A 14,454-nucleotide genomic window follows, 5' to 3' on the forward strand; every position below is an offset into this window, starting at 1 on the left:
AAGTTTGTTTAAAAAACTCACTGCTCTTGTCTGCTTTCCTAATGAGAGGTCAAGAAACAGAAGGTTCCTTGGTTCTGTAAAACAACACTGCCTGCAGGCGGTGTCCTCGGGTTTTTTTAATCTTCATACCTGAATGGAGGTCTGCTGCTTTCCAGAGAATGGTACTGCATCCTCTTCTTTTTTCCCTACATCCAAACAACCACTTGAGTTTTCACCAGAAAAGAGCAGGACTCAGCTGGATCACTGATTCAGTGTAGTGGGATAAAATAAACCCTTTTTATGCTAGGGGAAAAAAAAATGAAGGGACTTCAGTAATGACAACAACCAGCTCTGATCAGCTTTCTGTGCACTCTGGCTGCTGCTGTGTTTTATGGGTTATTCAGTTCTCAGGATAAACGTTATGCAGTAGAAAAAGCCAAGTTAGCACAGAACTTACTGGACTGAGTAACTTGTTTTCATAGAGTGCTGTGTTGGTGTGCCTGATCCTGACACAATCAAGAGTTCATCTTTTTTCTTCCTTTTTTTTTTTTTTTTTTTTGTTGTTGTCCTTTTTCCTCTCTTTCAGGAGTGACCCCTCTGTAATGAAGTTTTTCCTTGTAACATTGTCTAAAGTCTTGCCTCCTACTTCATTATTTCTTCTTACTACTTATTACTTATCCAGCACCTGGATTCCTCCAAAACAGCCATATAAAATTTTGCTCCAGTTAACATCTGAAAAAAGGGTGCTAAAAAAACCCGAAGCTGTTATGTTATGTCTCACTGATAACATTCATAAGTTCTTCAGACCCGTAATCATGTTTTTAAGAATGAATTAGCTTCCTGTCTTCCCAAAGATTCTGTCCATTTAAAAGCAAGAAATATTGTAATAATCCAGGTATCGTTTTCTGTTTATATTCTAGTTTGAGAGAGCTCAGTAAAACCTTCTAAGCAGAAGTGAATACCATTGAGAGCAGATAGTTGTGAGAAGTTCCACGACTAAACATGCAATTAAACATTTTAACAGTGCCAGATGTGTCAGGGGAGCTTGTAATCCTAACTCCATATTTGGAAGAGTGAGGTTCACATCTTAAAAGCAGAAAGCTATGTTAAAAGAAGCAGCAGTTCTGCAGAAGTGGAGGGCGTGCTCTTTGCTCAGGGTGGTGTACAGCAGTGAGGGGAGGGAGGGAGGGCTGTAAGGTTCCCTGCCTGCAGGCGCAGGAATGGTTTCCTCACTGCCCACTTTGTCCACTCTGACTGTTGGTGGTACTTAGCCACTTCTCAATGCAAAGGCCGCTGTGTTTTTTGCTTTAAAAGTGTTCATCTGTGATGATGATACTCCCTGAACTATCCAGACTAGATTCAGAGTATTATCTTCGGAGTGAATGGCTTTTATCGAGTGCTAACAAGTACTTTGAACACCATTTCCATAGATCTGTATTTAAACTCCATTAAGTACATTTTAAGATCAGTTGACAAACAGCAAGTATTGAAATTCTTGAAGTTTATCCAGTGAATTCATATAAATTCTTAGATAGGAGATAACTGGTAATTATGGCTGCTTGCAATAATCTCTAATGACTGGTGACAACTTCCTTTTCCTTTAATATGCTGCAGAAGTTGATGAAAAGTTCTTCCAGTTTAGGAATAAAACGCTTTATAAGTCAGCAGCTGTGACAACTGCATGAATTGGACAAGGTAAGAATTTACGAAACCTTGGTCTTTACAGACTTAAACCAGAGATTCTAAATATGGACGTAATACAGATCTGTTCATTTTCCTTGTTAAGATGAAGCTTTGGCTTTATTTTCATGTTGTCCTTCTCACTATAATATCCATATATTTTGAAGATTGTTAAGGAAGGAACCAGATGTATCCATGTGAAGTGTCAAAACAACTGGTTGTTCTTAAGAAAACTGTCATGTACAGCCCTACAGGCAGGCCCTTACTGTGATCCACACATCCTTACCAACCTACTGAAAGAAAAACTGAGATTTCAGCCATTGGGAAGAGTATTTCTTTCAGCTGTTTCAGTCATCTGAAGCTCAGCAAAATGCCTTGCTTCTTTTCCCTGGGGAACAAAGTTAGCCTTGACTAACATCCCCAAACTGCAGCGTGGTTTTGTTTTTCCTGTTTTGACTCATCTCTCACCTGATGGAACTCTTTCCAACCTGGCATCCCGATTTTGTAGCATTGATGCTTTACTTCAAACAAAGCAGTATCTAAATTATCAGTGCTTCCATACTCACTGTATACCATGGGAAACTGAATTCCCTGTCTTCCTGTACTGCATTTTAACAATTTTCAAGCTGAGTATTGCAGTATTTCACCATGTAACTGTGAACATGGTTGAATAATATGGAACCTGAGGAATCTTTCAAGCTGTCTTAAATTCATTAATATCATTAAACATTTAAAAACACCTTACATTCTCTTGTAAGTTAAAATTGCAGTAGCAGTAATCAGAAATTTAGCTCTTCCAATCCACAACGGAACAAAAGAAGCCCTCGCTTCCAAGCCTTTTCAGTGACAAATGTACAGGTTTTTCTTCTCACTGCATCGCAGCTTGGAAGGACTGACACTGATGTCTCAGCCTCAGACACTGTAACAGTTTTAAAGCAAAATGTAATGTTTCATTCCCTCTTATTTATCTCCTCTTCCCTGCTAAACATCCATTATTCAAGCTCCTCTTGGGCTTTCTGTGATGCCAGGGTATTAATTAATACTACAAGAAAGGCCCCAGCCTGGGCAAGGCTGGGCCAAGCCACACGAGGCTTTGCACCTCTGTTCTGTGGTGGTTGCAGCAGCCTCTCGCTGCTCAGTCACTTTAATCTAGTCATCTCCCTGTAAAGGTCTACTTGTACAAGCTTGCACCAACTGTGTGTGTTCTGAAGATCTTTGTTCTGAACTGCTTGTCCCACTCCATTACCAGTTTCTGACATTCTGAGCCTGTTCACATGCCTCTCAGGAACTGAACTCCAAAGTCCTGTTCGTGACGCTTTCTTTGCTGTATTTTCTGGCAGATGCTTTCAGCATATTCAGAGTATCCTCACAACTACCTGGATAACTCAGCACCAGATCCCTTATACAGAAGCCCCTAATACTTCTGGCTTGTGTGCTGTTACTCCTAGCTGGCCAGGGCTTTTCTGATTTGCTGATCTTCTTCAGCAGTATCAAGACGCCTCACAGACAGCATTCCCTACTCCTTCTCACATTGTTTCTTTTGTCACAGTACAAACATCTTCCACATCCTGAGCACATTAAAAATAATCTGTTGATTTAAAGCTGTTCTTGATTTAAGATCTGTTTCTTGTATGGCAGAAAGTCCACTCTTTCTGTTTTGATTTCCCTCCCAGAGAGAAAACATTTAGGAAGCTTCACTAAAACTGTTTATATCCATTGAAGGGAAATGATGGCCATATGGGTATGTTTCTTCTGCCTGTGTGACCTTCAGCTTTCCTAAGGGCTCCTCCCTTTTTCAGAAAATGGTATGACTATTTTCCTTTATGAAACCTGAAAGTGGATTTGTCCAAAGCAGATTGTTGAGCAGTATAATACACTTCTTGCTGCAGTTCTTTGAGTTTGAACACATTTTGGAACTGCCTCAGCCAAACTGAGAATTACACATCTGTTCACAGCTCCTCCCAGCAACTAGGACAACAGATTTAGCACCTGGAAGACAAGGATGCCCCAAAGGAACAATTGTGTTTATTAGTCAGTTACTTAACAGCTCTTACACGGATGAAGTTATAACAGCCAATGAGAGCCCCAAAGTTGTAATGGTTCAGAAGAAATTATTTTCTTTAATTTTAAGGCCAAAATAATATCCTTTAAACATCCTTTTGCAAGCATCTCCACTGCAGTAATAGTTTGTCGTTGCATGACAGTATTTATAGCATCCAATCTAGCTATGGCTGTGGAAAGAATGCTGTGTTTCAACAGCAGGAACTGCCACCTGGCACGCAGTTTATGTAGAAACCCTACTGTCCCACAATTCATTATCTGCTTTTCACAGCTCTTACTGAATGAATTTACAATGTTTGAATTGTCTCAAAGTCAAAACAGGCATGCAATGACTTCTCTTTAAAAATGGGAAAGTCAGAGTACTAAAGTAGTACCTAACATAGTTGCTGATTCGTTGTTGAGCTTTATTTAAACATCTTGCACAGGAGCATGGAAATTATGCCTTCCTGAAGGCTAGTGTTTCAGTGTAGCAGTTGATACACTCCTTCCCAGACTGTTGTTCCACAGATGTTCACAGTGGTAACACTTGCTTAGTTACTATTAAAAGTAAGAAATAACTCACTAAGGTTGCTAACAGCCAAGCAAGTGGCCAGTAAATTGTAAAGATTTCAGATGGGAGCCGGGGGAAGGGAGTGAGAGTAAGGAAAAAACCTTAGCACTCTAACCAGAAATCAGAACCTGATGCTATTCAAGGTATATGCATCTATTTTCTTGCATATATCTGTGTAATCAATGCCATTCCCTTTCCTACTTTTTTTTCCCTTTTTAATAGTTTTCTACTTCTTTCATTTCCACTCCCACAGAACCCCAGAGAATGGAAGAACTAAATTAAAAGAGGCAAATTCAGTTGAAATGAGATTATTTTCCTAATATAAGGTATCTCAAACACACTGTAACAAGCCTTTAGACTTGCAAGGCAATTCACTTACTTGTGGAAAGACGTAAGCTCCCAAGGTACACGCTTGGTTTGTAGTCTCTTTGGTCATCATTTCAAATGTAGGATCTATTAGACAGTCGTGTAACAAACATACCTGAAGATTCTGAAGTGCAGCTGTTCAACAGTTCCTGGTAAGATATAGACTCTGAAAATCTGATGCAGTTAAATATCTGTGCTAGTCCTTTTCATACCATCGTCCATACAGAGCAGCTGTCAGTAGGCCATTAGTAGTTCTATTTTTGCTTAGGAAATAGTGGTTGTTTTTCCAGCCCATGTGATCAGCAAAGTCCAAGGTAACACCAGACGTCAGCAGCAAAGGAAAGATATAAGGAGTACTCATATTTCCCCATAGCTGGAAATCTATCAGAGCAGTGGCATGTGTAACCTCCTGCCCACAAGTGCTAAAGCTGAGACCTCCACACTTCACTAATGCACAGGCCTGGACGTAGTAAATGCCATTCACTGTGTGGAGCCCGTCAAAAACTCCCAAAGCGTATAATTCATCAGTTAAAACATCTCTCTTATAATTTAAGTAGCAACAAAGAGTATTGGCACAAACCTGAAGTTCTCCTTTTTCCGCCCATACAGGAACAAAAGTAAAATTGTCATACATCATTTCTGCACAGAACAGGGGAGGCGACTGTTCGTTTCCTTTTTCTGATACTTTGCCATGGGCCTCCTGTCCTTCCGTAAAGCAAACTTGGTCATCCCCTGAGGTACTTGTAGAAGTAGTGCATGAATGATGCACGTTCTCTCTGAATCTTTCATTATGCTCCAAATCGGTTTTGTAATCTGTGCTAATGACGGGAATTTCTGCTACTATGAGCTTGCCACCGTAACTGTCCATGTTGTGGTAGATAAATGATTTGACAGGAGTGTATATGCCACTCCCTGTCATGCCCAGGGTAGGGTGGTGGATATTAGCTGCTAAAATATTGACACTGAAAGCTGTTGCAAAAGCTTGTTGAAATTCTACAGCAGACAGGAGTGGGAGCTGGTTCATCCAGGCAGTCGGATAGACGATCTGTTTTACATTGTATTGTCTGATTAGATTCACTGCTGGCTCAAAGAAGAGTATGTCAAAGCAAGTAAACATACCAAACTTGCCAGCAAAAGGGGTATCAAAGAGCTGATAGTCAGGCTCTGGAGGGGTATCAAAAGCATATTCAAAATACAGATTGTGTTTACGGTACGTGGCTACCAGTGTACCAGCATCGTTGAACACCACGTTGGTATTGAACTGGTATCTTCCATCACGTGGACAGTGAGGATCTGTGTGCTCACAGGGTTGCTTAGTTCCTAAGTTTGCCACCAGGAATATTTTGTTCTTCAGTGCCATGCAGCTCAGACGTTGAAGAACCTACAGAACCAGAAAATGGAGAGGAAGTTTTACTTCAGCAATATACTTAATGCTTTTCAAATTACTGTTTGCAACTGGAATGTATATACACTTGAATTTATCTGTAAAACGTAAACATAATGATATCTTTATGATGAAAGATATTGGAAATCATTGTTTTCTAGACCAAAAAGTACTTCAAATACCAATTAAAAAATTATCTAATTTTTATTTCCTGCAAAGTAAGTAAATACATAAATCTCACCACTTTAAGGGCTTTAATTTTCAGTAGCTTCTAGCCGTTGCTTGGAACATCAGTGGCTTTAAAACACCGTAAGACAACTGAAACCTTTGAGCAGACAGTGTAGCTGATGTGCGTGCAGCTTTAGAAAAGCAGATTTCTGATACTGATTATTTGCACCTGCAGCAGTTTGTTCCTGCAACTACTTTAGTATTTTTATTCTGAACTTATTTTTAAAAATTACTAGCTACAACCCCCAGAAGCAGAGATGTCAATGCTTTTTGCTCAGTTGCAGAACAGAAATACTGAACTTTGCAGGCTGTACTGTTGGCACGTTTCCTCCAGCCCAGAGAAAGCTGTATATTAACTGCCATTTATTTTCTTTGAAGGTGTGACTGCCCAACCTGATGCACCACAGTGCAGCTATTTGAAGCTAAATCTAAACAAGTACAAATAATTCATTAGAACTGAAATCATTTTCCCAAGGTTCACTCCTACACTACATAGTGTTGCTGAGAAGGTGAGTGTATTGCTCAGGAACAACACAGTTTAGTGGCTTCTGAGGCCCAGAGCACTTGGGATTTCTCTCCGTAGCACTGTACCATTCAGATCTATCAGCCACCTTCACTCAGACTGTGCAGATATTTTTAATAGCTTTTCCCACAATGGTGGGCTACCCCTGTAAAGCTATGTGTTTATAGAAAACTTATAGCTTCAGAACATTTTTGATGTGATTTTCTGCAGTTATGCTGAAATGAGAATGTGCATTAGCATTAGCAAGGGTACTAAACCTGGGTTAACTGCAACAAAATCCAGAGCCTTCCAGTACTGCAAACCAAGGACCTGAGTGTCAAACTGAACTTTTGCTTGCTTGTGTATGATATCAGCAGTAACAACCAATAGGCCAGAGTAGGTCAGAATTTACCCCTGCATTGTTTAAACCCAAACTCTGCTATCTTAGCAGGCATATAAATAACTACTTAGTTTCAGTGTATTGATTACTGTTAACATTAGAGGAATAAATAGCTTGTATTCCTAAGCATGGCAGTTACTTTAACATTAGATCCAGAAAAGTAGATGAAAATACTATTTCTGCAATTTGCAGATCACCTCCTCTGTAATTACACACCACCTATGTTGAACTGTGGCTTCTATTACACTATAGCAGGTCCTTTCCTGTTTCATGAGCAAATCAATTCATACACAGTTAAATGAGTCAGAATGTTCTGAAGTCATTGCACCCACAGAACGCTTGGACTATTAAAACAGAGTAACAAGGAGGCATCAGAAATGACAATAGTACAATATTGTTTTATTAAAACAACAGTCAAAATCCCAAACTACTAGTGATGTATCTTATTAGAGTGCCCTTTCATAGGTTGGGGAGAGGGAGTTTAAAAGCCAATAAGACTTTAAAAGACAAATAAGACATTAGTGATAGGACCAGGGGGAATGGTTTCAAGCTACGGCAGAGGAGATTCAGGCTGGACATGAGGAAGTATTACTTTTCAGAAAGGGTGGTCAGGCACTGGAATGGACTGCCCAGGGAGGTGGTGGAATCACCGACCCTGGGGGTGTTCAAGGAAAGACTGGATGTTGTGTTGAGGGACATGGTTTAGTAGGAGCTATTGGGAATAGGTGAACGGTTGGACTGGGTGATCTTTTAGGTCTTTTCCAACCTTAGTGATTCTATGATTCTATGATTCTAAGACTCATAAACAAGCTGAACTTCTTCCATATATCTAACCAAAGTTTTCTAGGAATGAAACCAGCATGAACAGAGTCCATTAAAACAATCCGGTGACTAGGAGTTGTTACAGTTCTTTTTTAATTCCCTAAGCAAAACTAGATTTGTGCACTTGCAGCACAAATGTAGCTTTTAGTTATTCCCCTTCTCTACAGAAAATGTTCCTATATTTACCTCTGTGTCACTGAACAAATACTTCTCTCTGCATGGATTCCACTTCACAGAGTCGGAATGCGGAACAAAGTCTAAGTAAGGATAAATTGATCTTCTTGTGAAGTTGAAGCCGTGGATTCCATCTTCAGGAAAAACAATGATCTGTGCTCCCTGTGTGTAAAACAAAGGCAAGTTTTGTAGGAATAGCAGAACCAACCTAAGTATGGAATGAAAAAAAAGGCAATGTTTTGGCTAAAGAGAGCTAAGGAAAGTTAAGGTAACTCAAGTAGGTTTTGATTTGAATGCTGTTTGAAAACATCCTTTCTTTAACAAACATAGTAAATGTAACTGTGCTTAAGAAACAAACTCATTTAACCTGACTCCTAACTTTACCTTGAGAAATAACTGATTTGGTGTTATTTGCATTCTCCTGAAATAGAGAAATAGTCATAGAATAGTCATGAGAATATTATCATTCAGGTTAAAGACTTGTTTCCAGAACTATGCCATCTGTGGATGAGGTCTATCAGAGGTGCAGTATCTGCATCAAATATGCAGCAACTGTATCAAAGGTGCAGCACAACTTGAGCACAGCCTCAGTTAGGTATGTAGGGTTGGAGAGGGCACTGGCAGTAGTTTTCAGAAACAGTTTGACTATGGAAGCAGTACATGCTTTAGCAGCCATGCAGCCATCGCAGGTCTAGGCTGGTGCTGCCTAAAACCATGGGACAGCTGTCCTTATTAAAAAATATTAATGCCTTTTAAATCAGACAGAGCATCAGGCACTCACATCCCCACGACTTCTCACAAGTCCCTTCAAATGTGCTACCTTTGCTAGTGCTTTGGGATCATTTATGTCATCTCAAATACAGAACTGCATTAAAATAGCTATCGTGTTTCTGGACTGCAAGGCCTCCTGAAGTTATGCAAAACTGGTAGTTGTTCTGTTCCACAAAAAAAAAAAAAAAAAAAAAAAAAGATTTGTATAACTTGTGTAACTTGCAAGTCATTTCTTCTCTGCATAGGGACAGTAAAGACTATTTCCTCTGGGCTAGAACCACATTGAGACTTCATCAGGAGGAAAGGAGGCTGTGCATAAGAACTGCCAGAAATACCACTCTTTCTCCTCGGAATATATTTAGACTGAGTACCAGCCCACGGAGGGAAGGGGAAAGGAATGGAAAACTTTACTTCCACAAAGCTGTTAATGGTGGAACATTCATTTCCAAGGCATTAAACTTTGGTATTTAGAAACATGCAGGAATTTCCATTGAGAGTGCTGGAATAAAACCAAAGCCAAGACAGAAAACAATCTTTTAATAAAAACATTCCATTGAAGAAAACAGAAAGGAGCTGGGTATCCAGATTAAAATAGAAAATTAATTTCCCTATACTAAATAGCTATAGGTACATTTTTCCAAGCTTGGAATAACTCAAGTCGGACAAGCTGCTAATTGGCTTCATTTTTTTCAGAGCTGCTGGCAGGTCAGAATGTCTGAGAAAACAGATCATACTTATGTATATAAATATGGCTGTAGTTGCCTGGGAACACAAACGTGAAAGCTTATCCCCAAATAGCACTTACTGTATATATACACAGGACACACACAACTGCTGCTGAGCCACTACCTGTCTTGCAGCAGCCGCTACTTGCTGGTCATAGATGTCCAGGTTTCTGGCCATGAGTTCCAGCGCAGACCGTCGATCAGTGAGGGCTGTTGGGTTAGGACTCAGGATGGACTCATGTTCGTACACAGCAGCCACGTAACGTGCCTCCTGCTTAACTCTTCCTGAGACAACTTGATAGCAGAAAAAGCAGACAGACAGCTTCCAGCACAGATCCACCATGTCGTGTGCCATAAATCTAGAGCAAAAAAACCCAAACAGGTGTGGAGGGGAGGGGGGAGCTTCAGTGACAACTCGTGCCAGGAATTTAAATTTAATATTAAATATGGTCTGTAACTGAGACTCTGCAGTGTTTGAACTGAGCGTGTTGTTTTCAAATTCCTGACCAAAGACTTGCATACTGTTTATTGACAGAACTTCATTCTAACTGCTTTTTGCTACACGTATAGTTGCACTGTCTCCTTGCTTGATCTCCCTTTAGTTCTTGTTCGTCTATAGATCTATTGCACCACGTAACAAAATATCTCTGGGAAAAGCTAGAAGCAGCTCACAAATGTGCGCTTCCTCCCCCAGCTGGTAAGGGTGGTGGTTTACAAGTAGCAATTCCTAAAATGACTTGAACGGGGTATTTAGGAGACAAGTAACAGCATATACCATTTTACCATTTAGATAACTGCCAAAAAAAAATTTGAAACTACTGCATTTATCTGTTTTTCTATCACAGGAATGGCTGTCCTGATGGATTCCAAATTTTCATTTTATTCTAGCTCTGCACAAGTGATAAATAGATTCATTTGGCTTTTTTCCAACATCTATAAAAATGCTGAGTGCAATTCAGATCCACATTCCTCCTGCACAGTGCAGACAGGTAAGGTAACACACTTTCTGGTAACAACAACAAAGCAAGAATCCAAACAAAATGCAAAAAAATTGCATTACTGAGCTTTTCTTAGATTTAATTCTTTTCCCACCTGGTTTGATTCCCCAGTCCTCAATAGCAGCTTCCTTAAAAAGAACACACTGGAGAAATCCCTTTATGCTCCAAACTTCAGAGGCTGAGCAGCAGAAACAAATGAAGAATTACACAACCTGGAAGGCTGGGGCACCCTCTCCGATATGGGCTCCCCATGTAGCCTTTTTGACACCCTGACTGCATCCTGTACTTATACATAAGATTAATGAGAGTTCAGTATTTGTTACCCGTGTTAAGTAGCATTAAGAACTTAAATGTTGGATATCACCAGAGATGAAAGAGCACGAAGGAGAGATGTGCTGATGTTAGATAGCGATGGCCTCCAGTATTCAAGATCAATTACCAACTTTTTAGATGTATTTCTTTTTTGGTAACACTAATCCAGGAAAGAATGTGCTAAAATACTGTGTTTTTCAATCCTTGTGACCCACAGCACCCTGACTGTTCCAGAGCAAATATGACAAGCTTTCTCTAGCTCTCACTGGGAGGAGTTCAATGGAAACAGAGACCAGTCTTAAACTACTCCCACTTTTATTCTTATTCATGTCACATCAAAAGTAGTTTTCTACTTAAAAAAAGGAAGTGCAGGCACACTAGCTTCAATTCCAGAATGAAAGGCAGGTGATAATCAATCCTCAATATTGGTATAGTTTTTCTTTGTTTGTTTTTTTTTTTTTTCCCCTCTTTTTCCCTAAATGCCAACTTGACCAGTATTCAGCAGTGAGCAATTTGAAGTGTGCAGGAATCCATTCAGAAAGCATCTGCTAAGTAACATTGCAATTTAAACCACCTGGTAATTTCCACGAGCTCGTTTGAGAGCAACATAACCTGTGTAGGACAGGGAAACCAAAACCTTTGTGATTAGGCAACAGATTTGTTTGCGTAACGAAAACATTCTAGTATGCAGTAATGCCTGTCAGGGTCCAGGTGTGACTTAGCGATTCAGTGCCTCTAAGCTCAACCTTACATTTGTTTTTCTTGACCTTTGACTGTGTGCCCATATATACGTGACTTCAGCAGTGAACTTCAAGTTACCTAAAGCAGCATCAAAATAGAATACAGCACTGGCATCTCTGTAAACAGTTGTGTTAAGAATACTCCATTTATATGAATAGTTCTGACAGCGACGTACAGTAAGTTCCTCTTGCTATTCTACAATGCACTCCTCAAGGAAAGGAGTACTTAGGGGGACTGACATCAAAACCTGAGGCTCCAGCTTTGTCCTGCTCAACTCTCCGCTTTGCTAATGAAATCTGATCAGCATTTAGCAATACCCAGGTGCAAGAAAACATATAAAGCAGTAGCAGGGAGTAGTAGAGAGAAAGCCTCTCACTGTTAGGGAAGCCAATGAAAATAAACACCTTGTTGGACTTCAGTGACAAAACTATCTTTTCTATCTGACATCCCTTCAGAGCCAAAATGCCTATTTCAGACAGGAATGGGTTCACATCAGCCATTCCTTAACAAAGCTGTCAACTAAGATGTAATTAGAATTTTTCTCTACTAGCAATAGACAAACGTGCAGAGTTTCAGAACACAGGATTGAATTGCAGTGTATTAGATATGTCTTATAAGCCAAACATACCAACACAGAACATTAACAGGGCATCAAAAAAGAAGGGGTTCACATCGGTATCTCAAATGTTTCCAACAACCAGAAAATAAACCATGGCTGAAAAGTGAGAATTCTCCAGGCTTCCTGGTGAAATATTTTTTATTTCCCTAATGGAAAACACTATGCTATCTAACAAATCCTTTCCCTTAAGAGAGGATAATTTGTTTAGGACCTACAGAGCTGTCAGCTCACCTGAGTCACAACTCAAAAAAAAAAAAAAAAAAAAAAATTAATAACCCAAAATGCTTTATAATTTTCTTTCTTTTCCCCGCTCCTGTAATTTACACAATCTCTTGCCTGGCAGCTGTGCTTCAGTACGATCACCTTACAAACCCACCTGCAGCTATTTCGTAGCAGTATTACCAGCACGCAGTTGCAGTATATTCATTACAGCACTATACACAAAAGGTAGGAAGGCTGCTGTTTAAGTTCAGATGCTAATTCATAACAATGTTTCCCCTGGTTACAGCATGGGATGCTTTTCTATTGAATCTACCAGAACCATCACTCTCAGCACAGTGAGAAAGTGCAGCACCCAGACACCAGTTCTACAACAACTTTGGAAACTTACCAGTTTGCCAACTCTCAACACACACGGATCTATGCACAGAGCAAAGCAATGTACACTCTGCTTCTCAGCACTTTTATAATTAGAAGAATCTAACAGACTGTGAAGCAGCACTCATCCAAGTCCTCTTAAGTGAATAACAGCAAATGCCTGGTAAGCCGTAGTAACAGTGATAACTACCAGGCAAGGTACTGACTTTGCTAAGAAATAAGAGTATTTTTTTCAGTTGAATTATGCTCACAAGTTATTCAATGTTGCCGATGTTCATGCATAGGTTGCTCCAAAAGTAATGCCTCCTATTCATTTCCATACAACAAAGAGCACATTAAAATTATTTGAGCAGATTATTAGCTAGGAAACAAACAAACAAACAAAAAAAAAGACCACAAAACACTTTTTTCAACATAGTCATCACCACAAGCAGTGCATTTTCAACAGTGATGAACAAGAGCCTGCATGCCATGCTGAATAAAGTCTCCACCAGTAGAGGCAAGTCCATCTGTGTCCCCAGCAAGCTTTGAGACACAGAAGTTAACAGAATAATAACTTACAGTGACCTGCTGCTGAAACACACCAGCACTGCCTCACCATGCTTGCATCCACTGGTTGGTCTCTAAAAATGTTCAACAAGCACTGATCAGTGTCAACAGGTGCCATTTTTCCTGCATGGAGGAATTCAATTCCACACCTTCACTTCATCCACACTTCCATGTCAGATGCTGTTCTGTCAGGCTGCCCCTGTGCTGCCATCTGTCACATGGCAACAACATGGAATGGAATATTGGTGGGAAAGCTCAACTTCTGCTGCCATACCACCAACATCCACCTCTGACATCACTGGGCAACATCGTAAAATAGGAGGCACTACTTTCAGAGCAGCCTCCACATAGCTACACAAGCACACAAACGTGGATCTAAAGAAGTGACCGATCTGCCACTAACCTTTTTCTTTCCCCACTGACTCCTCCCATCCGCTGATTTTGAATCCCCTGCTATCTCTTAACACTTAATTACGTGTTTTTATGGTGTTTTTCTTTTGGCAACGCAACGCTGTCACAGCTCGGTGTAAGCACGCCTCCCACTTCCATTCCTGCTAAGCGTCCGTTCCGTAGGTAACAGGTTACGTAACCTCGCTCTGGCTTCTTGCCTTTTACCCAAGGCCGGACTCAGCGCTGCCATGCTGGGCCCCAGCAAGCCGGGACGGCGGCACCGGCAGCGCACGCCGCATCACTGCAGGACCGTACGAAGCCGGCAGCATCGGTTACGCGGTGAGCAGGGCACGCCAAGCAGGGCCTCGCTCTCTACCTACGCTTCTCCCCACGAGCACGGCAACGGGGAGCCCCGCACCCCAACCCACCTGTCCTCCGCCCCGCTCCGCGCCACAGCTCAGCTCCGCCCCTTGGCGCTGCCGTTTAACGGTCGCGCACGCGACGCGCTGCAGTCGCCCCCTGCCGGCACGGCCGCGCGCGGCGGCGGCCGTCTCCCGCCCTCTGATTGGGTGCCTGCTCTAGCCAATAGGAGCCCTCTCACCGCCC

The 14,454-nt window shown here is 41.0% G+C and overlaps 1 protein-coding gene across 4 annotated transcripts; it reads right to left on the reverse strand.

The window, feature by feature from the left end:
• Nucleotides 1-1,601: 1,601 nt before the first annotated feature.
• Nucleotides 1,602-14,365, reverse strand: BTD (biotinidase). 4 transcript variants are annotated; one of them, XR_006181783.1, is made up of 5 exons: nt 13,862-14,021; nt 9,767-10,001; nt 8,159-8,308; nt 4,650-6,017; nt 1,602-3,648 (listed from the first exon to the last, which is right to left on the reverse strand). XR_006181783.1 is itself a non-coding variant. In XM_042888449.1 (4 exons), the coding sequence occupies exons 2-4, from the start codon at nt 9,995-9,997 to the stop codon at nt 4,833-4,835; spliced, it is 1,566 nt and encodes a 521-aa protein (XP_042744383.1). In that variant the 5' UTR covers nt 9,998-10,001; nt 14,277-14,365; the 3' UTR covers nt 1,602-4,832. The 4 variants fall into 4 exon arrangements, 3 of the variants coding, with proteins under 3 accessions (XP_042744383.1, XP_042744382.1, XP_042744384.1); XM_042888449.1 differs by lacking the exon at nt 13,862-14,021 and adding an exon at nt 14,277-14,365 and having other exon boundaries at nt 1,602-6,017; XM_042888448.1 differs by having other exon boundaries at nt 1,602-6,017.
• Between the last annotated feature and the right edge of the window lie 89 nt (nt 14,366-14,454).

Source organism: Lagopus leucura, unplaced genomic scaffold, assembly GCF_019238085.1.
Source record: "Lagopus leucura isolate 7727_CA_CO unplaced genomic scaffold, USGS_WTPT01 Super-Scaffold_100157, whole genome shotgun sequence".
In the NCBI taxonomy this organism is placed as follows: domain Eukaryota; kingdom Metazoa; phylum Chordata; class Aves; order Galliformes; family Phasianidae; genus Lagopus; species Lagopus leucura.

Excerpts from the sequence above, each read along its gene's own strand:
- BTD (XM_042888448.1), bottom strand. The coding sequence starts at position 13,890 with ATGGGAGGAGTCAGTGGGGAAAGAAAAAG. Across the intron at positions 8,309-9,766 it reads TAGCGGCTGCTGCAAGACAG|GGAGCACAGATCATTGTTTT; the intron begins GTAGTGGCTCAG and ends TTTTACACACAG. Across the intron at positions 6,018-8,158 it reads ATTTGTTCAGTGACACAGAG|GTTCTTCAACGTCTGAGCTG; the intron begins GTAAATATAGGA and ends CTGGTTCTGTAG.